Genomic DNA, 27,554 nt, shown 5'->3' with positions numbered 1-27,554 from the left:
CTCGGGTTTGTTTACCCCAAGCTCGTAGTAAAGATTATAGACTACCAAATGTCTCCTCAACAAAACTAGAAGTAGTTTAACTGCAGTATGATTCAGGGACAGTGTTGCTCTGTTCCTAACCACATGTAGACCCCAAATGTCCCCACAGCTTTGATTCAGTCCGGTGGGATCACATGAAGGGGGTTTGTGGTCTAATTTATTTTGGGGTCATCGTTATGACAAAGGTACGACATTTCTAAAAGGGTCCTTTACAGCTCTAATAATGGCCCTACTGCAGTAAAAATACGTGCTGCTACTCCACACAGTATAACCTCTTTTATAGAGAGTCCCAAATGGACGGAGAGACGGTTATGAGAGCGAGAGAAAGCTAGACTGAGATTAGATTTAAAAGAAAATGGGAATGTTTTTGTTGGTCGGGAGCCATTCCTTTTAGCTTTCGTTTTAACCCGGCTCTGTGTTCCGCTCCCAGTGTTTTCTTAGCATACAGTTTTGACCTAAACGCCTCCAAAAACCTAATTGGTCCTGTTCTTCTTTTTTTCCTGCGCAGGTTTTGCCTCTTCTTCCTGCGTGATAAGGTGAACAGGTTTTGATCCCATCCGCTCCTGATCTGTGTGGGATCCTGTTGCAATCCAGATGATGGAGCGCATGCTGTGTCTGCTGGTCCTCAGCTCAGTGGCCCTGAAGGAGGCTGTCGGTAAGTTCCGCTTTAACACACACACACACACACACACACACACACGCGCGCCTGTCCATGTGTTTTTTTTCAGGCTGATGGGAGAACCCGTTGATGTTGATGGTTAACATTAGAACTAACTCTCCAGCCGGTGCCATTACACCACTGCAAAAGAAGAGGAACGCGGCGAACTGACGTGTTAAAAGAGCGCCAGTCAAATCTCAAATGATGAAAAGTTTACTTTGTGTATTAACTCGAGGAACATTTCCTCATCGGTCTGGACAGATCTGACGTTTTCATCTGCCGCCATCTTTCCATCTCTTCGGTGACAAGTGATTGTTTGTATCGATGCACCAACTTTTCCGTCTCAGCCATTTTACAATTCACCATGCTGTGGGAATGCGAAACGCTCCGGACGGTTTGATATCGCGATTATCTGTTCCGCAAGGCCCTTAACCCCAAGCTGCTCCAGTGGAGCTGTTCAGTGGCCAACAGATCCGACTTGTGGGTGTGCTGGACTCGTTAAAGGTGTGAATGTGATCAGCGTGAAAAAGAGAGCATCGAATAGATAAAGAAAAAAACAAAACGAAAAAAAAAAAACAGTGGCCAAGGACACACAATGGGCCCAATGTCCCCTGCCGGAGTACAATGCATGGCCTGTTGCACTCACACAGTGTGAATTTTGAATTCAACGCCCCAAAGTGATTAGAGGTCAAATATAATACTCCCCCCCCCCCCCCCCCCCCCCCCCCACATTCAAACAGCAGTCGTAACCCTTGTCACCTTCGATGCTGAATGATGTGGTTCTTATTCTTCAGTTCTTCAACCACTGCTAACAAAATGCTGGCTGTCCTTTGACAGACCTTTGACCATAAAACGGAATTAGAATTAGAAATAGCTTTGAGCTCAAGTATAAATTCAAAATACATTCCCTCATTTTGCTCGCTAGCTCACAGATATTTTGAATCTGAACACAGTTCACAGACCTATTGGAAAGTATTCTGGGCCGGGACATAATTTAGTCACTGGAATTAAAATAGTTAACTCACAAAAGTTTGTGTGTGTGTGTGTGTGTGTGTGTGTGAGAGAGAGAGACAGAGAGAGTGAGTTAAATGTGTGGCTTTGGCTCATCTGGGGGCCTTTAGGGCCTGATGAAAGTTTCATGATTGTTGTTTTGGACAAAGGGGGTGAGGGGATCCCATTTTCCCCAAGAAGACCCTTTTCCCATTTCTCCTCCGGGCTTTAGCTTTGAAATAATGCACCAGTGTGATGAATGATAGATGGCGACTGGGTGAAGCTTGTGTTGGAATGAACAAGTTCTGCCAGTGCGCTGAAATGTGCAGTCACGCGCCCCCCCCCCCCCCTGTTCATTATCATCACTGGATCGGTGGCGAGCTGAATAACACGTGTGCATGCACAAACACACACGCACAGATGTTAGAAGTCTTCATCTGTCTGCGCTGTCCACATTGCACAACCTCAACTGACACATGGGTGCAGTGAAGCCAAAGGCCTCAAAATGAATTCTTCAACAAGTGACTAAAACTAAAAAAACGTAAGCTAGCAAGTTGTATCGCAGATATTTGAACAACACTCTCGCAGCACACGCCCTCTGGCAAAAAAGCCGGACGACACATTTGAGGGAAGAAAAGACGTTTCCTTCAAATTGTGGCTGTGCCTGTTCAAATCAACACACATTATTCCTTACAGTGTGCAGGCTGAGTCTCCACAGGTGCACACAGTTTAAATCACCGTCGGCTCAAAGAGCACCCACACAGTAACAGAATATACTTTGTGAAGTATTGAAAAGACCAAACCAAAAGCCAGTTTAAAGGCACTCTAGGGCCTTGAATTGAGGGATGGAAGGTTTCCATCCGCCTGTTTGAAAGTTGTTGCTCTTTCAAATAGTGCAAAGAAAACTGGAAATGCCGGATAAAAGGATATGCCTCAATATTCAATCCGACAGGAAACGTTGGTGTGTGCAAAAAGGAAATATCCTTCTTTTGTTCCAATTAGCAATACTCTTCCTTTTCATTTGAGTTTTATTACCTAGCAGTAGCATGCTGCCCCCCCCCCCCCCCCCCAATGCAATGCAAGACGTACTGCAGTGTTCAGCGGTGAAAGACGTATTTCGATCTTTGACTTAAAGCTGCAGTAACAGATTTATTTATGACGTTGTGGTGGTGAACGCGTTCGCAAACAGTTGCTTAGCACTAGCTCATTAGTTTGTGTAAACGTCATGAATAGTGCAGCTTTAAGCGGAAGCAGCAATACAACAATGTGGAACTGTTTTCAGTAAAACGTACTTAAGTATCGCTCATTGTGCAGTATAGATTGCTTTATTATTTCATGCCAGAGTATTATCATATCTGGTGCAATAATGCAGCTGGTTTGAGCTAATTGGAACTACTTTACACATTGTTTGGTAGCTTTCCTATGAAGACGCGTCATATTTCTTAAGTTTAAGTTTTCTATATGTATTTCTATATCTTAATCTGCAAAGTAACTAGAGCGCAGTATATTTCTTTTGAAATGTAGTTGAATAGAAGCGTAAAGCAGAACAAAATGGAAATTGCCAAGTACAAGTATCTAGTTCAGTGTACTTTAGTTCAGCGCTGGAGTAAATGTATTTACTTAGCTGTAGGAAACCGATTCACGTTTTCTTTTGACAACCTTGTGGAAATTACGCGTGGATGGAAATGCACTGTTGGAAAGCTGAATTGAGGGTTGCATGAGTTGTGTTGTTTACTCTGAGACAGGCTGGTAAACTGAAGTGGGGATTCTTAGCAAGGGAAGACGCAGGGATATCTTTCTGAATGTCCGAATGGAAATGTCTCTCCTTTATTTCAGGCGAATCCAAATGTTGGGCCAGTCCAACGTGCGTCTTATGCATTAAACATTTCTCGCCATTTGCTGCCGGTGCAGAGTTCGCGCTGAGCTGAAGTATTGTGCAATGATTAAGCTGTAGTTTCCCCAGCAGTGTCTGTGGCCAGGTTTTCTCTGGCAGACAGTCATGCTTTTTCACATCTGGCTTCAAAGAGAGACTGCAGCCCCGGCCTTTACTGACTGTTATCACGGACTACATATTGTACGGTTATTCCTTTTTGGGTCATGAAGCTTTGCAGGGTGAAGGGGCTCTGTAGCTGTAGCTTTTCACGTTTGAAATCAAATTTTCGCATTGGGCTGAAGTTCATCCAAGACAACTTCCACAGTGCTATGCGATCCTTGACCCGTAAAATCCGTTTGGAACTACCATATTGTTTTTTTTTTCCCCCGAAATCTCTGGCAACCTAAATTCTGTGAATATATGCATTTACCCTCCTTTCATTCAAACACAGGAGTAACAGGAAACAGCACAAACTCTCTGGAAGATTGTCAAATCTTAGGTGCGAGCTTTTCAAAGTGAGAAGTCGTGGAGCAAAACACCTTGATAGATATGGTTAAAGCAAATTAAAAGAAAACGATGGAAAAACTGTACATGAGTGCACAATAGAATTGTCTAGGAAACAGCTGCCGGTCCGTACCGTTGGGACGCTTCGGGGCACACGGTTTGTTGTGTCCTCATTGTGTTGTTGTTGTTGTTGTGTCCAGGTGGAGACGTGTGCGTGTCAGGTCATGACAGCGGGCCAGTGTTTGAAGAACAGCCAAGCGGTTTAATTTACCCAGAGGGCCTGAGCGAAGGCAAGGTGACCCTCAGCTGTCAGGCCAGGGCCAATCCAGCTGCTTCCTACAGGTTGGTAACACACACACACACACACACTCTCTCGAATTAGTTTTGATTTTAGGGACCACGGATTTCAAAGAACCTTAATGACGACCAGGTTCATGGAGAACAAAACTGACGTCACTCTCAGGAACTTTGGGAAAATGCCCAAATCCAGCACTGGAGTTCCCCTAAAACCAGAAGCTACGTGAGTTTACAAGTTATGATATCGCGCTTCAAAAGAAGGACCTCTATAAGACGATGCACTGTATGAGGTAAACGGCGCTAATGGTGACATAAATACATGACCTCCATTTCTTCACGGCTGTAATCAACAACACGTCCAGGCTGCTAACGAGAACAAACATGGCTGGTCCACAACTTTGCAGATGTGAATAATGTGGCACGCTTGTGTAGACTCCTGATGATGTGTGCATGTCCACCAACACTCGTGTATTCTAACGTTGTCCTGCTTGCTGCGTTCTCACCACCTGCTCTTTGCCTCGCAGGTGGCTCGTGAATGGCACAGAGGTCCCGCTGGGCTTGGACCTGCGCTACACCCTGGTGGCCGGCAACCTGGTGATCAGTAGCCCCGAGTCCATTCGAGACACGGGCTCTTATCAGTGCCTGGCCATCAACCGCTGTGGCACCATCATCAGCCGAGCGGCCAACGTCAAATTTGGCTGTGAGTGAGAGAAAGGCCTGTTAACCTTTTGACCTGTTTGAGCTGCCTGAGTGGGTCAACCGTGGCAGAGACGGAAGGCACGACATAATCGATAACGATTCGGAGGATTTACTTCACAGCCGCTCTCCGCAAATGTACTTTGGTTGCTACAGCATCCACTGTGTGTTACTGCTGCTGCTGCTGTGTGTGACAGTAGTCTTTTTTCTTCTGTTGCTTTCTTCTCTATCTGCTTCGCACCAGACCTCCATGATTTCCCGCCAGACAGCAGGAGTCCTCAGACAGCGTATGAAGGCATAGGAACGTTCCTGGCCTGCCAACCCCCTCCACATTACCCAGGTATCCGCTCTACTTCAGGGTTCCTACGCACCCTGGAAAACCTGAACATTTTCGGACTAGTTATTTAGTATTCTAAACCCCCTGGAAGATGAGAGAAACAGTGAAACACCACAGAAAATGATGTGCTGTCTGCTGGAAAATATTTTTCACTTTGTCATAGTTTGGTTTCACTGAAAACTGTCAGAAAACCTGCAAACGCCTGCAGCTGACGGGTTTTAAATGAGCAGAATTATGACCTGTTTTGGAATAAGGGCGAATATGAAACATGAAATGCTGACTGCTTCCATGTTGAGATGTGAAACACGATGGCAGGGTGGCATCAAGTGCAACCCAGTGCCTTCCGACTGTATTACCGATTCACGTGATTTGCGCCGACCCCTTTCCCCCTTTTCTCTCCAGCTCTGTCCTACCGCTGGTTTATCAACGAATTTCCCAACTTCGTCAAGAAGGACAGCGGCCGCTGGTTCGTGTCGCAGGTCACGGGGAACTTGTACTTGGCCAAAGCGGAGCCCAATGACACCGGGAGCTACTTCTGCTTCACCACCATCAACATGGACATCAGCACCAAGAGCACCTTCAGCAAGGCCAACCAGCTCACTGTGCTGCCCGACGGTATGAAGGCCTCGCAGCTGCTTGACTTATCCACTGGCAGCGGAGGGATATATATATATATATATATATATAACATGCCTGTAGAGCTGATGAAGTCACTGAGCTTATTAATTAGGCCTGAGTTCCAATGTTTTCGATGCTGATTCCAGTTTCACACCTCACACCTTGACTTTGCTGAATGTACATATGCTAAAAAAAATCGCGATGACTTTCATAAAAATATATATTCTAACTCTGGCTATGTACTTAAATCACAATTCCTAATGCTCAACAACTATTGAGGTTAATGTCACTGTACTACATTAATCCGTTACTGTTACAGTGCAGTAACATTGGCCAGTGAGCAACTCAAATGTGTTTGCAACGAGAAAGCGATGCTGGAATTTGCCAGCTTTACATTTTTACTAGGTTTTAACGCAGACCAACACGGTGCCAAAATACCTGACAACCTGCAATTTGGATGACTCACTTCTCGACTCTCCGCGTTTCATTACGACCTAAAACGATTGTGGCTATTTCTGCAACAATGCAAATGCACAACGGACAAGTAAAGGCCGTTCTCAATAGCCCCTCAACAGCTGACGGACTTAATGCCCTTCTATCAATCCCCAGCAATTACAACGTTCATCCCACCCCAACAGTATGAAAATGCTGGAGGGGGCGACCACGATGCCGACAATTAAGCTGTTGCACTCACTGCAATTTGTTGATACAATTAGATTTAGATTAGCCGTCAAGCGTCTCGCTCCAGGCCTCCAACACAGGAACAAGAAGCGCGCCTAAATCACTAACAGGGCACATTTTATAGTTTATAGTTTAACATTTAGATGCGCTTTACTGCAGCAGAGCAACTGCTCCCTTCAGTTCTTAAATTAGCGCACGATCCGAACGGGACTTCTGCATCTATTGTATACTGTGTTTACAAGTGTATTTTAATTCCAGCCAATCCCAGGAAGTCGGCTCCGAACATCAAAGTGCGCTTCCCAGCGGAGACCTACGCCCTCGCAGGACACACTGCTCAGTTGGAGTGCTTCGCGTACGGAAAGTAAGTCTCCAGAAATCACTGCGCAGTGTGCTATCCTGGTTTGTCTTTGTCTTCCCCTCCAACTTTCTGTCATGCTTTATCCCGTCTGGTCCCGGTGCTGGATCATTCTTAAACGTCTCACATCCTCACCTCCAACTCCTCTCTGTATTTATTTATTTATTTATTCATTTATTCTTTTGTCTCATAGTCCAGTCCCAAAACTGCGATGGAGGAAGGTGGACGGTTTGATGCCGTCCAAGGCGGGCTCCAGTGCTGAGGGGCCCACCCTCATCCTGCCGCACCTCTCCTTCGACGACGAGGGTGTTTACGAGTGCGAAGCCTACAACTCAGAAGGGAGCGACACGTACCAGGGACGCATCAACGTGCAAGGTAAAGGAAAATATATTCTGTGGACGTCAGCCAAGTGCGTATTGCATCAGGGTAGAATTTCGTTTTTTTTTTTGTTGCTTTCAGTGCCCATTTGTTCCTCTGTCTGTCTTCTCCAAACCTCCAGCTCAGCCGGAGTGGCTGCAGGTGATGAGCGACTCAGAGGTGGAGATCAGCTCGGAGCTTCACTGGAGTTGCATCGCCGCCGGCAAACCACGACCCTCCATACGCTGGCTCCGCAACGGACAGCCGCTCAGCACGCAGGTAACACACACACACACACGTATTTTTCATTTTTTATATGATTTACCATTTTACTTCAAAAATATGCAGTTTCCTTCCCCCGTGTTCAAAAGCCAAACCGTGTTAATGTGTCACGGTCCTGCAACAGGAGAACTTCCAGCAAGAGAAAGTACATTTCCTTTATATCAGAGAATACATTAAACCCAGAAGAGGTCACGTCTTCTGCTGTTCCTCTTAAAACTAGAGGGGCTGCACAGGAAATCAACTTCTTCTCAACTTCTCCTTTAAGTAGAGGGAGTAGCAGAGTTGTACCCTGCTGTGAATGATCGGGTACCAAACTGTGCAAAATGTTCTGATCTTCAAAGTAGACTCACAGGAAGTTCACTCTTTCCCACCGTTTCTCGTCCTGACTTGCTCAGTCATGAGCTATGATTAAATAAAATTGCTGAATTGAGATCCTCTTTGGGGTAAATCCGTCGTTTTTTTTTTGGTGGTGGGGGGGGGGTAACTGTTCATTTGTTAGATTGGTTTAAAATGCCTCGGCTCAGTGTGAAAGGAGTCTTGTGTCACGCCGCACAATTATGACTCCACCATTGTTGAATTTGACTATAAATGCAGGGCCTGTTCAGTGCACATTTTATTTCAGGTCAACTGTTATTATTATACTCCTGTGCGAATCTGCCTCTCAGAGAGTGGAAATTATTATATTAACGAGAGCTGTGATAGCATTTGGGCGCAAATTCAGGGAATTCACCCGGCTGCTCGGCATGGATACTCACTGTGAGGAGCAAGAACAAATCTACAAAGTCTCAAAGGGGAATGAGTTGACATTGATGTCAATGATTTGTTTGTTAAGGAACGTTTTTACATTTGGCGGCTCAATGCGGTGCCGGCTCAGTGTACCGTATGAAAACATTTTCATTCCCATACAGCACTGCACACATACTACACGTACTTCCTTTTCTCTCTATCCCCCCCCCCCCACAACCACCACCACTACCAGGACCGGTTAGAGGTGAACGGGGCTCGCCTGAAGATCAGCAACCTGGCCCTGGAGGATTCTGGGATGTACCAGTGTGTGGCTGAGAACAAGCACGGCACCATCTACTCCACTGCTGAGCTCAGAGTCCAAGGTGGGAGTCCTTTAAGTTTCTTTTTAACTTTGAAAAGATGTGTTTCTTGCCTCATGTTAACAGCACTCTGATCGTCTCCTCCATCTTCCCACCACTTTCTCCACCCCCCCCCCCCCCCCCCCCCCCCCGGTCTGTCTCCCTCTCTGCGTCTCGTTCCATCGAACTCCCTCGTTTCCCACCGTTTCTCCTGACTCCACCCCGCGTTCGGCCCTTCCAGTTCAGGCTCCGGACTTCAGGTTGAATCCCGTTCGGAAACTGATCCCGGCAGCCAGAGGGGGGCAGGTGATGATCGAGTGTCGCCCTCGAGCGGCCCCAAAGCCCAGCCTGTTCTGGAGCCGCGGGACGGAGCTGCTCACCAACAGCAGCAGGTAGTGCAGGGTCAACTTGACTTTCTTACATAGTGCTCACGTAGAGCTTGAGTAACAAATACTGGTCGTTTTTGCCCTTCATGTGCCTGAGGAAGACTTGTAGCTGGTTGATATGTCTTTAATACAATTAAAGGGAACTGTGATTTCAAAGCTACTGACTAACATGGAAATAACATACTATATAGAATATACAGGAAATAGGGAAACTACAAGGCACAGCGTAACACACAGCATGAAATTAACTGGATACCTGGATATGCATATAGGTAATTGTATTGTAATTGATTATAATGTGTTATGATTGTTGAGCAAGCGTGTAATAGTATAGAATGTTGTGGCCTCTGATGGGGTGTGTGGCACATGTGTCATGGAGTAAAACACTGAGGTACACGGAAAGGCCACAGTCTAACTGGATGCCCATTGGATTGCAGTTTTAAATGAATGCGCCAGTGTTGAACTATAGGTAAAGGCAGGCAACAGTGAGGCTTAGGTGAAGAGCCAGGGTTATTTGTGTAACCGCCAACAACAATGTGAAGGGGAAAAAAAAAAGAAGATAAATAGCTTCTCTGTGAAAACCAAGCAAACTTAGATTCAAATGTGTTTGAGTTTTTTGCGTGAATCTGGACGTTCAAATGGTCAGAAGAACGAAATTACTGTCCAGTAAAGGTCTCTGTCTGTCCTGGTTTCAAAAAGCAAGATCAAGATGAGCTAATGAGTGAACTAACGACATACTAACGATATTTCTGATTTGATTATATACGGCATTGGCATGTTGGCAAGTGGCCATGATGTCAGCGGGATTATACCCTCCGAGTTTGCACTTTTCCCGCGACTCTGCTCCGCGTCGTCCATTATAATCATGGAGCGCACAACTTGACGGGTGTTATCCCTGACGTAGCAATCCAATCCGCTATTTACAGCACAGTTTCCGTAATGCAGCTGCTGCACATGCTGCCTGGAGAGGCCACAGATTTCCTTTAATGGTTGCAAGAAATAGTCTCCGTGGGTATGGTCTCATAAAGCGGTTTAAACCGTTTGCACCACCTCCTTTAATATAAATCAGGCTCCAGCTCAGGTGGGAACCCAAAGGCGCAAGTCATCAGACGCGCACACATTCACTGCTTCAGGTGCCAGTGGTTAAACTACGACGAGAATGAGTCACACATTCCTGTATACCACCTGTATAGCACTCTACATTTTATAGTGATAGTGAGGTCAATGCCTCAGTCTCACCCTGCTTAGAACAAACAATACAAACAAACACCTGCCCGCTCTTGCTTTTTCGGTCCGTGTCCGTTTGTTTCACGTCCTTTTAAAGCGCTCTTACTTCGCTTGTTCAGAATGTCAGATGAACTTAAGAGGCCGTTGCTCAGTTGCCCTTCAGTCTGTGCGATCGACGGTGTCTAATGGACTGGCGCTCCACGCCATCCTCCTTCAGTCCAAACGCATCAGTCACATCCAGTGCTGAAGAAGCAGACTGGTAGTCAGCTCAAGCGACAAAACCCCCAGCTAAGATATACAGTGGCCGTCAGTCTGTGGCATGTTTGTAATACTTATTTTCACGGCTTAAAGTTAGTGAGTGAATATGAGGTGAAGATGCCAGATTCAACTCCAGATGCCTTTAACAGCCAACAGCAAACTGTACCCGCTAAGTACGGGAAGCTGCCTGTCTGTCATTGTCCGAGCTGTTCTGATCATTTACTCACCGAAGTCATTGCTGAGATACCGTGGGGACAGAGCTTTACAACCAAATCCAACAGAGCGGGACAAAACACAAGACAAGACAATCAGATCTGGCCGAAGAAATCCAAGCCAGAGCTTTTGGCGGTGAAGCTGAAAAGCGAGCGATCGCGGAGCTGCATTCTAATGCGTTCAGCGTGTGTGCACAGACGGACCAAAAAGTAAGCCGGTTCAGGTCGACAGCCCAAGTGGCACTGCCACAAACCCCACATGGAGTGCGTCAGTGAGGCGCTGTTCCACCGTGAGCCTCCAGAACGGCTTCAGTGCTCCTTGTGTCAGATTCTCCAGAGATATTCCCTTATTTAAGTGTGTGTGATGATGCTGATCCCTCTGGTGACCATGAAGGCCACAGCGTATTCTTGCTCCTGCCGTACTCAGGTCTCTCTTGTGAATGATATCTTGATCTTAATGATCATATATCAAAGGCGTTGTATGACGCCTGGACGATACACAATGCAACACCGCACAAACTCTTACCTTTGGATGCCGATAATGTCCATGTTACGTGTTTATAGTTGAAGCCATAGTTTGTGATGTTGGATTAGATCACCTGAAATCCTTCCCTGTGCGTCGTGTCTTCTCAGAGTCACAGTCACTCCCGACGGCATCTTGTGGATCTACAACATCAGCAGGGCAGACGAGGGGAAGTACACCTGCTTCGCCGAAAACTACCTGGGCAAAGCCAACAGCACCGGACACCTGTCTGTCCGAGGTACACACACACACACACACACACACACACACACACACACACACACAGCAACCCAGTTACTGAAGCTTCACCCAAATTAGATCTACACGACTTTCGTAAGGCAGGGGCATAAGACCTGCGTGATTATTAAAACGGTGAAAAGCAGTATGTAGTATGCACTGCATGCTGCTTTTGTCAGTAGTATGTATTAGGCGGTTTCGGACACAGCCAGAGACTGACGCCTTCATATAAACTGGACTCTCATTGGCTGTTGGCCAGTCAGTCAGTCTGTCACCCCCACATACCGCAGGAGTCGCTCAAGATTGCCCGTTTAAATGTCACACTACTTGAAAAGCTTCGCCGGCTTTCACACCTAAACGAGTCACCAGTCGGAATTTCCTTTCCTCAGCAGACGGTTTGACTTGTAACAGCAGGAAAAGCACAGGTGTGTCACAGTAAGCCATGCCGGTGAGCCAGCGCGCACGATACGAAGGGCCCTGGAACCAGCTCATAGACACTTGGTCCTCATGGAGCCAAGAATATTCGCACCCCCTGCCACTACTTTTAATCCGCTTTCATTTTTGTGCCCAAACCGCGCAGATGCCACCAAGATCACGCTGGCTCCTTCGAACGCCGACATCAACCAGGGAGAGGACGTGACGCTGCAGTGTCACGCCTCCCACGACCCCACCATGGACCTGACCTTCACGTGGGCCCTCAACGGGGTCCTGCTGGACCTGGAGGACTCTGCTGGGCCGTACCACCGGGTGGAAGGGGTGAGTTTTGTGATGCGTGGCGGAGCGAAGGTGGTTGGGAAGGTACCTTGTGTGCGGGACTGGAAGGGAAGACCCTGCAGAACAATTGTACTGCATTAAACGCTGCAGTGTGTTTGTGAATATATTGGGTGGGTCGTTTGGTGGTTTTCTGGGGCAGTGTAGGGGAAGTTGAGGCTGTGATGCGCTCTCATTAGTTCCGTCCAGGCTTCAAAACATCAAACAACAAATAAGGCCGTGGTCGGCCGTTAGCAGACTAAACCTCTGCTTTGTGGTGTTGTTAGTTTCTGTAATTCTCAAGAAAAGACTGCAGAAACATCTTTGATGAAATGTTCTGGCTTTACTGAAAAGGAAACAGTGGAGTCCTTTTGTGATTCTATGTTTCTGTTAGCCTTTTACTCTTTTAACAGGAAGAAACTGTTCATTTGTTGGGGACTATTTTTAGCTGAGGATTAATACACATTCAGTATTTGGGGCAGCAGGATTGAATCAAAAATAAACTACAGTGTGTGTGTGTGTGTGTGTGTTGATGGTGATGAAGGAACATGTCTCCCAGTGCAACAGTGTGGCTCACTGATGTGTTTTTGATAGTTTTTGGACAACGATGGAGCTCTATGGCACTGAGGAAGAAGATATATCAGGCTGTGATGCACACACACTACTTGTTAGTAGACACATTGCATTGCTGGTTTGGGTCTGCACATGAGATTGGGTTGACAAAAAGACACTAAAGATTTGTTCCCTTACGTACTGAACAACTCTAGATTTCCGTCCCAAGTCCAAATGAAATGCAGTGCAGAGTCTGGTAGAGGCTGCCCATATCACAGCTGGTCGAACTGGCCCAATCGAAATGCTAATATGGCTTCACCTGTATTTATTTCCTGGAGATCTGGTGCCAAAGGTAAACAGCAAAGTTTGGAGGGACGTTACCAAACCAGACTACATGTTTCCCAGCATTCTCTTAAACAGCGAGACGAGATTGACCACAGGCACGCCACATGCGAGATATTTTCCAGCTATAATTAGTTCATTTCCGAACAGCAAGCGGAACGTTTCATGGTACCTGAGCACAGGGCCCAGGGTGAATTAAGCTCCCAAATGAGATTAACTATCCATTCCGTGTTCCTGGCTCCTTTCTGTCTAAATGTTCAATGAACGTTGAATGTGATGAGACGCTGCTATGAGCTGGTCTGGCTGGAAATTAGCCCCCCGTAATCACCCTCGCCTCAGCTCGCCACGGTCGGCACTATAATGTTCAGTGTGTTTTCTCCTCCTTTGCTTTGTTCTCTGAATTGTTGTGTCTGTGCCCTTTCAGAAGGAAAGCATCGGTGACCTGTTGACTGTGAATGCTCAGCTGAGTCAGGCCGGGATGTACACCTGCACAGCTCAGACTGTGGTGGACAGCGCCTCAGCTTCAGCTAAACTAGTGGTTCGAGGTAAGACCACTGCGTTCACCGTTGCAGAAACATGAGAGGAAAAACGAAGTGGAAAATCAACCGTGCCCTCAGTTCAGCCTGTCAGGTTCACCCGGGAGCCTCTCGGGCTCCGTAGCACTCCCAGCAATTCCTGGTTAGTTTGATGTGGCATCGGTCAAAAGGGATAAAGACATTGGTTTACTTAGAATTGGTGGGGCTTGGGGGGGGGTATTAGAAGGCATTAGAATGCAATAAACAGAATAAAATCAATTAAGATAGGATAAAATGAAATAAAAGACATAAAATGAAATACAATGCAGATACAGTGCAGTTACAGTAGAGTGCAGTAGTAAGTTGTAAAGTTAGAGACACCAGCTTTGGTTTGGTCCTGACTCGAGGTACAGCCGGCTGACTGCTCCCCTTCCGCGTTTATTTATTCTTCAAGGAGATCAGAAATGTATTGTGGCCCGAGATTATTATAGCAGTGATTTATGAACTAGCAGCAGCACTTTAAAAATCCGTTCAGTAAGTAAACTTGAAGCCAGTGTCAAAGATTTAAGAACAGGAGTAATGTGCTCAGTTCTCTTGGTTCCCCCGTTACAACAGCCCACAATAGAGTTCCTCTGAATCTCCTCTGGTCATGAGACTATGCTATTTGTTGGAGTTGATAAAATGCTGATTTAGTTATTGTCTTGTCGTGGCTGCTGAAGCTCAGATCTGAGCCCAGATTTCTAACTATTCGTCTTCATTTAATTTTCAAAAGGAAATTGAATTGCGTTCGGAAAAGACATGTCAACATTATGCTTTACTGAGGGGCAAACGCTGGTTCCGAACTGGTGTATTTGATGTGAAAGCAGTGATTGATCGAAATTGCAACCACCTTTTTGCGGGAATGATGTGGAAATGAGGTCTGTAGAAGGAACCAGTCTACCACGTGGCGTTGTTGTATAGTAGCGGAGTGAGGTACACAGGTGCGATAGATAAGTAACATGCCGTGGAAAGTGTAGTGTAAAATGTGTAGTGTTGTATATGTTACTCCAAAAAAAAAAAAAAAAAGGACAGAGGCATTGTTGCAGTTTCAAGTTTTACTTTCAGGATCTGATCACGTTTTGTGAGCTGAATTGAAAGTACGCAGTGTTTCTTATAAATTATGCCGTTAGATAAATGTAGGGAAAGTATCCCTAAATGGAAATACTGTGGAGAAACGGCAGCGTGTCGCAGCCAGTACAGTGTTCAGTGTTCAGTTAACAGACTGAGACACTGAGATATGAATCTTTTCACTTACTCGGTCAAACAGGAACGTTTTTTTTGTTGTTTTTGCGTCCAGGCCCCCCGGGACCTCCCGGAGGTTTGCTGGTGAAGAACGTCGCTGAGACATCGGTGGAGCTGAGGTGGAGTCGTGGCTACGACAACCACAGTCCCATCGGCAAATACGTCATCATGGGCCGGTCGTCGCTGTCGACTGAATGGAAGAAGATGAGGACAGGTGTGTGTGTGTGTGTGTGTGTGTGTGTGTGTGTGCGTGTGTGTGTGTGATACTGTAACAATACATTTCCTGCTTTTTAAATGTGACCAATGTGAATTTGTTACCTTTTACAGACTGAATTCATCAGACATAGAGAGATATTGAATACTGATGCCTCAGGTGTGTTTCCATGTAAATAAACACACCTCTCCCCACTGCACACCAGACCCGGTGAACATCGAGGGGAACGCAGAGTCGGCCCGTGTGATGGGACTGATGCCCTGGGTGGATTACGAATTCCAGGTCATCGCCAGCAACATCCTGGGCAGCGGAGAGCCCAGCATGCCGTCACACACCATCCGCACGCAGCAAGCAGGTGAGGGGCCTCAGGCCGGCATTCAGTGGGCTGCACACACTCCTCAAAATCCAAGGGCAAGTGAGATACGTGAACATACTGTGTGAATAAATCTGCCCGCAGCGGCTCAGGAGCAGCGGCGTAGCAGTTGTACGGCAGCTTCCGTCAGTAAGCATAAGCACAAGAGTTGTAGGTGTATTCTGAAGGTCATCAGAGTGGGATCAAATGGAAACATTTTGGCATTACTCTGAATTTGTTATTAACTTACAAGGGCACTCCACTTAGCCTTGCGCTCTTACAACACACTGCCAGACTCACGATGAACAGAGAACCAGAAATATTGTGTTTTTTATTGCACGTATTTCACATTTAAACATCCTTATAACATCCACATTTAAACATGATACGTTGCCAGGGAAGTTGCACCGAGACTACTTCCCCACTGATCCACTTCTGTGGATTATATCATGTATATCGTCTGTTATCGTTTGTATATTTGGCCCTCAGCTCCCACCGTGGCCCCCAGTGGACTTGGAGGAGGAGGAGGAGACCACCACGAACTCATTGTTACCTGGACGGTGAGTGGGTGACTCAGTGTGATGTGTGTGTGTGTGTGTGTGTGTGTGTGTGTGTGTGCTCGATGTGTATAGAGTATATTGTGCATGTACATGTGCAGCATACAGGCAGCATACAAATTTACGTAATCTTTTATTCTTTTTCTCATCCCATCTATAATGTTACAAAGCTGTAATGTATTGCGAATGTGCTTAAAGTGGCACTCCGTTGATTAAGCATTGCACCTCCACAAAATGGCGGTCTTGCGTCCCTGATCAGAATCCCTGGATCCTACACTTCCCAATATGCAACTCGATGGCATCTTTCAGTAGCTGTGGTAAATGATTTCCCTCGAGTAATCTACATGTAGTCATGTGATTAAAGCATCTTAGTGTCAAGCATTGCTGTCTACCATTGTGTCTGTTACATAGTTCCACTAGGAATCCCTAGGTCCACATTAAAACAACACTCGACACGCCCATATCTACACTGATATTGTTTCTTCTTGCTGTAATCATAAAGAGATGTCTTCCTCATGCACTTCCAATGTGCTTCCTTTTCATTTCAAAGCTGAAGATAATATGACGCTTCTGCATTTGTTCTGAAAAGCCTAACTTTGGAAGGTGTCCTCTTGATTGGTCTAACTCAGACTGCTCGAATGAGGACTGTGGATTTTGTCCCCAGTCACTTACACTCCAAGTGCATGACAGTTAATGGCCAGTATGAACAGAAGGAATGTTTACAGCAAGCAACACATGTTTCAGTGTTCATATGGGTGCCTGGCAATTGTTTTATGGCAGACAAAAATATGAACCTATGCTTTAAGAAACGTGAGCACAAAGGGCAGAAGTTGTGTCAGGTGTTTATTGTAGAGGTCCACGTCTTGACTCTGTGCTGAACCTTCCAGCCCATGGCCAGAGAGTACCAGAATGGCGATGGCTTTGGCTACGTCCTGGCGTTCAGGAAGAAAGACACGGCTTCTTGGACAGTGGTGCGCATTCCTCACGTGGAGTCGTCGCGATACGTTCACTACAACGACAGCCTGACGCCGTACAGTCCCTTCGAGGTGAAGATCAAAGCTTATAACCGCAGGGGAGAAGGGCCTTTCAGCCAGATCGCCGTGGTCCACTCGGCAGAGGAAGGTGAGTCGCGGTGAACCAGCCGGACTTTTGAAAGAAAGGAACGATAGATACAAAAATATAAACTCATTTTTGGATGGGCTGCCCAAATCATTTCTATTTGGGAAACATTTACTTCCAAACATTTTGTACTACTGCCCAGCACTCAGGAAGTAGAGCAGGTCGGCATGTCCTCCTACATGTCCGAGTGTCCTTGGGCAAGACGCTGAGCCCCAAATTGCTCCCGATGGTTGGCCTCTCTGCCATCAGTGTTGCATTTAACTTCAGGCTAATATGAGAATCATCATTAAGAAGACGGAGACAAGGATTGGGTAGATCTTATGGAAACCGGCTAACACTCTATTAACATGACTCCAACAGCTGGCAACCCGTGGACACTCCAAGAACATGTGTAGAAATGTTCCTGGAGAGCCAGGGATGCAAAAGTGGCAAGTGCAGCTAGCTGGGTTGCGGTTCAATCTGGAATCTTTTGTGAGGTGTAGTGTATGGTACGTAGGATGTAATGAGTTGGCGCGCCAGACGTTTAGATGTTATATGAAGATTAGACCAGATTGAGACAGGCCCACACCATCTCCAACTGCAGTATCTGCTGTCACCACTAGAGGGCAACCACCACTTGTAAGCAGATGACCACGGTCCCCGCTCACTTATGCGGTCACTGACAGTAAAATGAGCGCGGCTGTCAGTTTGTACCCTCTCACCTCTCACCCGACTCCCCGCAGAGCCAACAGTGGGACCATCGAGCATCAACGCCACGGCACTGACCGCCTTTGAGATCCAGGTTTCATGGGAGCCCGTCCAGCAGCTCAGCGCCAACGGCATCCTCAGAGGCTACGAGGTGATGAGCCCACGTCTGGACGTTTGTCCGGCACAGCAGACTGTAACTAGAAAGTGTAAAAGTGGCTAAAAATGACCTGATGAAGTCGTATACAGGCCAATCACTTTTACAAAGCACAGAGAAATCTGATATTTGTAGGATGTACATTCCCAAACAGTGTGTTTTTTTCAGCTGCAGCTGGTTTTCTTTGAGCTGGCAAAAGGAAAACAAGCTCAACTTTTGGTCTCATAGATGAGGTCATCCTGGTATATAATAATAATAATAATAATAATAATAATAATAATAAAAGATAACGAATCATATATGGGTATACCAGTTTATTTGTACACATTTAAAGTTCTAATCATTTCATTAGCTGGTCTGTGTGTTGTGGTCCCACACACTGACATAGTTCAAGGTTACTTCATTGACTTTGGCTGTTTTAATCCCCGAGATCACAAGAAATGTATTGCTTTATTAGTGCCGTGAGGGCTGATGTCAGCAGGCTCAACACGTCCAGTGCCTGTTGGTAAAGGTGAGATAATCAGTTTCATTTTCCCTTATTGATGAAGATGGATGACCTCATTAGACAGCCACTACAGCCACAGACGCACAGAATCCAAATGGAAAAATATTGACGTGTTTATTGCACCTGCTGCTTGAAATGTGAGGAGATTTCTGAATATGAATCAGGGGTTTTTGTAATCCTCAAACTGTGCTTCATAAACTGGCCCTGTAAGGGTCACATGCAGTGCTTCAGGTTAGGTTTATAAATGTCTTTTTGACATGCTGTGTGTGTGTGTGTGTGTGTCCTCAGATCCGGTACTGGCGGCAGCATGAGCGGGAAGCGGCGGCGGACCGAGTGAGGACAGCCGGTCTGGAGACAACAGCCAGAGTGTCCGGACTCCGGCCCAGCACTCGATACCACGTCGCCGTTCTGGCGTACAACAGCGCCGGCACGGGGCCGCCCTCGCCGCGCACCACCGTCACCACCAGGAAACCACGTATGGCTGCAGCACTGACGCACAAACACGCAGTCACATGTGCGGAAGTTTATCAAGGACAAAACTAGTCTGCAGGTCAAGATGTGTGAGACAGATTCGCGGAAAAAAGAAACAATTATTTGGTTTGCTTTTAGCTGGAAATCAGCCGTCAGCTGCAATGAGGGCAACATTTGAGAATTTGCCAAAAAAATCCAACAGGACATGCTCACACCTGGCTGTCACATCAGTTTAACAAGGGTGCTTTCATACCTCACCAGTTAGAATGGGTTCACGTGGACCAAACAACCGTACCGAGACCACTTGAAAAAAGTGCGTCTGCTCCCCACTGGACTGGGGAAACTTTGGTTTGTTTTTGACGTGAAAGCAAAGCAGGCCAAGCGCAGGATCGTGTGTACTGTAGATATGTAACTTTAGCTCCAGTTCAAAAGCTACACTACTGTTAAGTTCATCTGCTTATCGCCATCAGGGAGCGATCGGCGTAAGTGGCGTATGTACTGTATTGCGCGTCCGAGTGCAGCGACTTTCCCTGGTTAAAGCGAACGTGAGTCGTGTTTGAGGTATTTTAGAACATATTCCGTCCGTCTTTACTTATGACTTGTGAGGTTTCAGCTGAGTCTAGACTAATAATTGTCATAATTGCCGCGAGGTCTTAAGAAAATTAAAATCAACACATAACGTTCAGTTATTTGGCCCGGGCAGTTTGATTTCTGTTCTCCCCAAAAATGTTCAACCAGTGAGTCACCTGTCAGTCCATACGACTTCATGTTTACACCTGTTTGCAACTCAGCAGTGTCCACACGAAGGGGGCCAGAACTAAAAGTCAACTGACCAAATGAACCAAAGGCGCGAAAGTGTCCTCAAAAGAAAAAGCAGTTTGGAGCGCTGGGAAGTAACAGCACCTGGTGGAGTTTACTCTGCTCTAAAGACAGCGGCTTAAAGACACTGACGCTCTTATCATCGCACAGCTACATTTATAATTCTGTTTTAGTTTTGTCGTTATTTGACTTCCACATCCACAGACGCACCAACACAACGCAGACACACACAGGAGTCATCTCCTCAGGCATGTCCTGTCTTTAAGATCCTATGAGTAATGCAGCTGAGCTGGGTTAAGTGACCCCCCCCCCCTTCCTCGGCCGAAATTGATCATCCCTCTGAGCCGCAGCAGCCAGTAGGTGTTCTCAGTACTAGGAGCAGGTACTGAACACTTCCTGGGCCTGTGGCTGTGTTCAGCTGGAGGATTAGACATGATCTCAGTTCCAGAGCAGCATTCACTCCTCTGCCTGGAGCCCCGTCAGCATGTACACATAGACCTGTCCAAACAATACCCCACATATCTCTATGCTATTGTAAGGTGTGTGTGTCTTTTTACTTAAAATTACATTTATCAGTAGAACACGTCCTTATGGTCTATTTTGCTACGTGGTAATACAAATACCTTTACTAGTGCACTTATTATAGCTAGCTCCGTCTTTGCACCGAGAACATAAACAGTATATTGACATATGTACATGGACGTTTTCTTTCTTTCTTTTTTTGATACTCTTTCGACAAACAATCAAAATGTTTGGGGTTTTTTTCCTTCTGCTGTCAATTGTCATTTTTGAAACCACGCTTGTGTTTCCCTTACAGCTCCTAATCGTCGCCCGGGCAACGTGTCATGGAAGACTGATGGCTCATGGGTAACGGTGAGGTGGGACCACGTGAAGGCCATGCACAACGAGTCCGCTGTACTGGGCTACAAAGTAAGCAAGCGCTGTCTGAAGTGTTTGTCTGCATAGCGCTCTAAAAGCGAGTTTGCGAAAGGGTTTTGGCTTAAGTCAGTGACGCTTGATCTGAAGCTGGACTAGTAGAGACGAAAATGAAGACCTGAGAGACTTGACCCCCTTGAAACGTGACTTGAGACCTGCATGCAAAAATATTCGTTTCTAACTAGTTTCACCTGGTAAAATCTTGGAGCAACAAATCACAAGTTGGAATCAGGTTTATTGCCAAGTAGGTCTACACATGCAAAGGATCTGTTTTTCGTACAATAAATAACAATAAACTAACAAGTCAGCACCAGGCGAGCCTTGCGTAACTGCACGCCTTGAATATTTGTTTATTAGGTCTATTATTAGGGCTTGGCCTCGGCTATTTAAAGATCACCGTCCACACTGGGACGTAAACCTGTGTCACTTTACTATCAATATAACATTCAGTCAAGATCATGCGATGATGATGTTTAGAGACGAAATAATCATTGTCCTCACAAAGCTTTGGCAGAAGTAGACATAATATGTCAGATCATGATACTTGTAATCTCCCCTGGATGTGAGATACCAGGAGCAATAAAAAGGCTTGTAACAGCTCACAAAATCAAAGATCGTGTTTATAAGCCTCGTAACAGCTCTTGCATGAGGAAAACATGGCCATTAAAAGATAACTGCTGTAACAATGGTCCTTTGATTTTCATCACTGATCTGACGCTTTCACGTGCGCAAAGTTGAAGTTTTGAACTAAACTGTGGACCTGCTGTGTTCCGTGTGTCAGGTTCTGTACAAACACGAGGGCCAGACGGCGCTGAAGGTCCTGGACAAGGCAAAGACGTCGGTGAGCCTGCCGCTGCCTAAAGACAACGGTTACGTTGTGTTGGAGATTCGGTCCTGGGGAGAGGGCGGGGACGGGCCAGCGCACGAGATCATCGTGTCCCGGGACTCAGGTGAGAAACTGAGGAGCGCGTGCCCAAGCCTTCTCTGAGTGACAGGGATGTTTTAGAGTAACGAGCCGAGGGTGAAATAGTCCTGGTTTGATAGGAAAGCACCCGCAATCCCGTGATCAAACGCCCCTGCGGCACTCCATTCCTCTCAGGCTAGGGTGGCCTGCATTTTACATTCATGTTGGTGTTCGGCGGATACACACAAGTGCAGCAGGTATGATGCAGCCTTGACGCTCCAGAATGGTGGCTTGGGTTCCAATAAAGTGACATTTGAAAGGCTCAAAGACTGAACCTGACCCATGATCACACTGTACATTAGGAGTGGGCCAATGAAGATAAAATCCCCCCTAGGCCCTGGAGGCCTGTGGGTTGCAGGCCCAGCAAACGAAATACTTGGCTAATGAAGGCGCTTTATTGCACTGATTCAACTTCCCTGCACAAAACAGTCCTGATTTGCAACAATGCCCACAATCCAATGATAATACAGCCAGAGAGATTATAGAGAGAAAGTATAAACCAAAATGGAAAATCTCTGGCAGTTCAAGAAATGATATTATATCATAGATGATCAAAATCACTCAGATCAAAAATGTTACTTTAAGTGATGAACCATCTACCATATGGCCCCTGGGGGGGGGGGGTGGGGGGCTCCGTACATTAACCTGTGTTTATGTCTACCAACCGATTGGGGTGAACAGAAGAGCAAGAATGCATTTTGAATCTGCCCATTGGAATAGTAAAATGCTGGAACGGTTATGGTGGATGCGAGTGCGGTGATGACATCTGATAGTGCCTTTTAGTCGCCGGTCATAGGCGGTGCTTCAAGAGAACGTAACCCCTCGTCAGAGGTTATCGTTATCTTAGCGATAGGAGCATCAGGATATCTATTATGTTGATCATAAACATGTCACAGCAGTATCTCAAACGAATTGTAAAGGGAAAGTCAAAAGGTTAAAGGCGGTGCATGAGGTTTGGGGAAAGGAGAAAGAAGGATCTAGTTGATGTGCATTTTCCATTTTTCCGACACCTCTGCCTCCACAATGCATGCGAGGACAAAGTGTGTTTACAGTGTGTGATGTGCAAGACACTTTCCACTGATGGCCATGAATCAAGTTTTCTTGCACGCTGCTTGCACAAGAACTTTTCCTAAATCAAGCAATTCCGAAGTTGGCACATTTATGATTTAAAATCTTACCATCTGACAAGACATTTGATGCCACCTTTTACTACGCGGTGCTACGGATACATATCGGTCGGTATCAAACAAGTACTGAGGTCCAATATTCCAGCCCTAGTTACTTAAGAAGTATTCTGATTTCTCTCTCTCTCTCTCTCTCTCTCTCTCATACAGGAACTGGTATGATGGTGCAGAACAAGGCCTCCATCACCCTGTCCAGTCACCCGCTCCACCTCCTCGCCGGCGTGTTCCTGCTCACTCTTGTGTCGTCGTCAGTCCTGTGATCTCAGCCAGTCGGTGGACTTTTTTTACTTTTTGAAACTGAAGCCCCCCCGTGGGCTCAGCCTGTGTTTTGGGTTCGGGGTGGGTTCCAGTGGTTTGGGGGAAGGTTGCAGCGCTGCAGGGATTGGAAGGTTTTGGGGGGTGGGGGGTTTGGTTTTTTTTTTTAAGAAAAACAAAGAGAGTCTTTTGAAAAAAAAAAAAAAATGGGTTGGGGGGTGGGGGGGTAGTCTGTCTGGTTGTGTATTTGTGCACCGGTGTCAGTAAAACCATGCCTTATGGGGACCACCACATCTGCCGCCTCTCATACTTGCGTCCTCCGAACTGTAGCTGGCGAGACACAGACTTCAGGTGTAAATTATTCATGGAATCAGTGTATATAACGTGCGTACAGTCTTACATGTGATGGGTGTCTGTTCACACTGGGAGCAACTTGGCTAAAAAAAAGGCTCGGTTGTGGGTGGCGAGAGAGCTGTAAAGATCTGCATCGAAAATATTAAGGACGGTGCTTTGTATTTCCTGTCATAATCGTGACGTCAGCGTTTCCCACAACCTGAAAAACATAGAATTTTAACGCGGCTTTTCTATTTGGGAAAACAAATGCATCTTACCAAGATTTGGATACGTTACAATATAAATGGCGCTGCTTCATTTAACTAACAATAAAATGCAAAGAGCCCATTGACCCATTGTTTCCACGGAAGCCCACGCAGGTTGCAGGTGGACGCTTGCCGTCGTATCAGGATACAACCACATTAACCAGCTGGGTAGCCCAAATATTACTGATTACTACTCGCTGGTCTCGCTGCTCCCAGTGTGAACACAGAGTAAGAGTCACTCGATTAAGCACTGAAGAACTGTTTATTGTTGATTTTTAGCTCCCGCTGATGTCTTTATGCTTGTTTGTGTTTTCGTCTCGGCTGTAATTATAACTGCAGAAACTGTGTCATTGGTCCAAATGAATGTTTACATTTTCTATTTTTTATGTCTTTTTTTTTTTGTTGTTTTGGAGTTGGGGGGGGGGGTAAAATTGGATGTATGAAGGACTTTTTGATTCTTTGTTTACATTTATTGTGCCTGCATTGTTTGAATAATTCCGACATGTTTATTGCGTTTGTTGCAGCTGCTTTTGTGCAACTAGGTTGATGTAAAATGCCTGGGGCAGCAGGGGTGAGTTACTGGTAGAGATGAAAGAGTTGGTCACCAAAGTTATCAGAGAGTGCAGTTAACAGTGTCATATATCTATGTCCTCATTGTAACCCTGTCAGCATCTATCAGCTCTTATGTAACACGTGTTTACAGGAAGGACGTGACCTCCGGCAGTATTCTTATGTCCACAAGTTATCCTGTCCAGGTCAGGTCTGGTCAGCAAGTCAAAGACAGACATCAAGTGCTTACAATTTGTGTCTTTTGTTGTTGTTGTTGTTGTTGTTGCCTTAATTATTATTTTTTTGGCAGGGGGAGGGGGAGTTGATTTGCTCAGAGCTGTCTCAGCTGTCCAACAGTTTGACACTCAAAAGGTTAAAGGGAAGCTGATGCTTTGGGGTTTAGATCGTTGTCTAATAGTCGCCATTATCTCAGTCTGTTCTAAATCTTAACAGTGGGAAAGTTCATCCTTGAACCTGGAAACAAATTAACCCCACATCCACTTACTGGCTTTCAGACGTATCTCCTCAGCGCGTGTACTTGGGGGTTGTTGCATCACTGCTCCACCACTGAGGTCTGATAAATGTAAACCAGAGGCGCAATATAAAAATCAAATATCATAATTCTTGGTCGAAGCTACAGTATTCAGCATCTCTTTGAGAAAGGATTTGTATTAGAGCCTGGCCAATGTATCTGGCTAATATTAATGCTGATCTGATAATGTTGACGGATGAAAAACTATTCACAATTCTTCAAAATATAAACGTTTGTTTCCTCTCAAATATCAGTAGCTGAGCCACTGAACCAGAATCAGCTTACTGCTGACACACATACACAATATGATACGCCCACCAATTCCACCAGCACCCAAAACATCCCAACATGATGACAAAAAAAAAAACATATTAATTAATTTGGATGATTTGACCTCAATCTGAGAAGCTGCCCCGGATGGCCGCCTTTTTTTTTTCCGTTCACCTGCTTCTTGGACTAGTCCAAAGCCAAAGCATCAGGAGGGAATCACAACCCAGGATTTATCCCTTAGATACAGATTCAGCAGTTTGTTTTCTGGTGTTTTTCCTACACACATGCAAAAAAAAAACAACCTGTAAGAAGACTAAATATGTGTTCTAAAAAGGCCAAAATCAGAGAGTGGGTGTGCGGAGAAACAACACGTGAGTTAAATTGGAAGGTTCTCTGTTACCTATTTACTCTGGATAGGAGATCCAAATGAACCTTTCTTCTTTTATTGTTAAAAGTTTATTATAAGTTATACGTTTATTGTTAAGTTTGAATCAGAATAAGTTGTTGTTGTATTGTGTGTATACATGTAATGGCCTGGACGACCAAAAACCTTTTTTTGTGTGACTTCAGTATTGCATTCGGTTGACGGCCGCTGGATTGTACGATGATGTGCTGCATTTTGTCCGCCAAATGTAACTTTTTCGTCGCGTGCTTCATACGTCACGCAGCAAAATGTTGCTCACCAAAATCGTTCTCACTTGCGTTAGCTTGGGGCGTAGAAAATGTTTTAGGCAAACTTTAGGAAATGTCACGTATTATTATTGCTCACGTTCTTTTTAAACAGAGGTTTAAACTCAGCGTAGTCTGAGGCCTGCATCATTTCAATACTGGTACAATACTTTGGTTTTAGTGTTCCATAATGGTCTAAGTACTGGTCCTGGGTTTGCAGTCAGCTCCAGTGCTGAATTATTGGTTCAGCCTTCAAAACAAAACAAAACTGGTCCGAACCTGAATTGAAGTCACCATCCCTGTCTTTCACTCACAAACGTTGAGCCTCTCACGGCCGCTTCATCTCTGCGCCGGTCCAGATGTCGGAAGTGCTCTCCGAACCGTTTGAATGACGTCCCGGTTTTGGTGTTTTTGTTGTGCTTTACTCTGTAAAAAAGTGTTTTCTCAATGCCTTTGGTATTCATTGAAGAGCCATAGAGTCCTTTCACCATGTCACTGAATGTTCTGATGGACTGGCCCGACTGACTGATTTCATCGGTCAAGGCGGTAACAGCGAGTCTGTGTCTCATATGGCTTGGCTGAAATGCACTGGATAGTGTTGCCTTTTTGGGCCTTTTTCAAGTTGTAATTGAATGGAAATGTGAGGGAGGGTTGCTACTTGTAAATATGATTTAAAATAAACACCTTGGGATTGTATTTCAGCGACGTGTGCATTTTACTACATTCGCGGTCCTGCTTATTGATAAACCACCCACGTAGATGGCAGTGGGTCACGTTAACACGTTCAAGTCTTCACTGAGACTGCTGTGATAGAAAACTGAGCGTCACTGCAGAACAGACGCCATATCAACTGCATCCTCCAGACTTCTGCTGCTCCACATTATTCTAAAAGAAAATATAAAGATTAATAAAACTGCCCAAAATGAAAAGGGTTCATCCTGTGCAGAGCGTGAATGCTATTAGATGAAACATGTCGGTACCGCTATTAGAAGATTCATCTGCAAGTGAACCATAAATACACACTGCAAATTTGAAAGAAATGAGGCAGCCAGTCAAAGTCGTTGTCATGGTAACGTTTTGTAACGTTTGACCTGATGGTGGTGTTAGATGACCATGACTACCCACAAACAAACAGCATATGTGATGGCAAATATTACCTGTAGTTCCAGACTACGTGCTAATTCTAAGCAGGTTCTGAAGATATTATGTTCAGACTAGAAAAGTGACAAAATATATATTGTATATGTTCGGTCCTGACCCGAGGTTGGTATTCACCAGGAAAACAAAACCCGATTTTTCAGCAGGAAGCTGCAAGCTCAATTTCAGGGTTCGGGTACGTTTAGGCTGTCTTATCACTTACCACCCCTATTATTAATTCACGCAGGTGCACACTGATTTCACTCATCGGTACAGTATCTGTGAAAATAGTAAAACTGATAGCTCGTATCACTGGCTCACTCATTTCGTTCTTTTAACGGCTTACCTGGAAGTGGGGTTATAAGGCACGTCAGCCGGACTCCCACCACCCAGAGCCCTTATCAGCTGCACTTTGACACCAGCTATTAGTCATTAATGAGTAAAATATAAATCTGACCCAACTCCACCGAGCTCTGGACTCTGCTTCTGTTCCTCTTGAAGAAAGGTAACGAGACGGTGTCGTGTA

The 27,554-nt window shown here is 45.6% G+C and overlaps 1 protein-coding gene across 1 annotated transcript; it reads left to right on the top strand.

Moving 5' to 3' along the window:
* The first annotated feature begins 586 nt into the window (after window positions 1-586).
* cntn2 (contactin 2) lies at window positions 587-23,277 on the top strand. Its single transcript, XM_070902005.1, has 22 exons — window positions 587-694; window positions 4,265-4,406; window positions 4,886-5,061; window positions 5,302-5,397; window positions 5,797-6,009; window positions 6,952-7,054; window positions 7,242-7,423; window positions 7,548-7,684; window positions 8,667-8,796; window positions 9,014-9,164; window positions 11,489-11,616; window positions 12,196-12,371; window positions 13,684-13,804; window positions 15,111-15,269; window positions 15,475-15,624; window positions 16,111-16,181; window positions 17,066-17,300; window positions 18,020-18,135; window positions 18,932-19,118; window positions 20,751-20,863; window positions 21,651-21,819; window positions 23,168-23,277. Exons 1-22 carry the CDS (start codon window positions 634-636, stop codon window positions 23,275-23,277), a joined length of 3,126 nt encoding a protein of 1,041 aa, XP_070758106.1. The 5' UTR covers window positions 587-633.
* The last annotated feature ends 4,277 nt before the right edge of the window (window positions 23,278-27,554 follow it).

Source organism: Enoplosus armatus, chromosome 3 (genome assembly GCF_043641665.1).
Source record: "Enoplosus armatus isolate fEnoArm2 chromosome 3, fEnoArm2.hap1, whole genome shotgun sequence".
NCBI lineage: Eukaryota > Metazoa > Chordata > Actinopteri > Centrarchiformes > Enoplosidae > Enoplosus > Enoplosus armatus.
Note: the sequence above shows the minus strand (reverse complement) of the source record. Positions and strands in the feature narration are given on the sequence as shown.

Excerpts from the sequence above, each read along its gene's own strand:
- cntn2 (XM_070902005.1), top strand. The coding sequence starts at position 634 with ATGATGGAGCGCATGCTGTGTCTGCTGGTCCTCAGCTCAGTGGCCCTG. Across the intron at positions 7,424-7,547 it reads GGGACGCATCAACGTGCAAG|CTCAGCCGGAGTGGCTGCAG; the intron begins GTAAAGGAAAAT and ends CCAAACCTCCAG. Across the intron at positions 9,165-11,488 it reads CTGCTCACCAACAGCAGCAG|AGTCACAGTCACTCCCGACG; the intron begins GTAGTGCAGGGT and ends GTGTCTTCTCAG.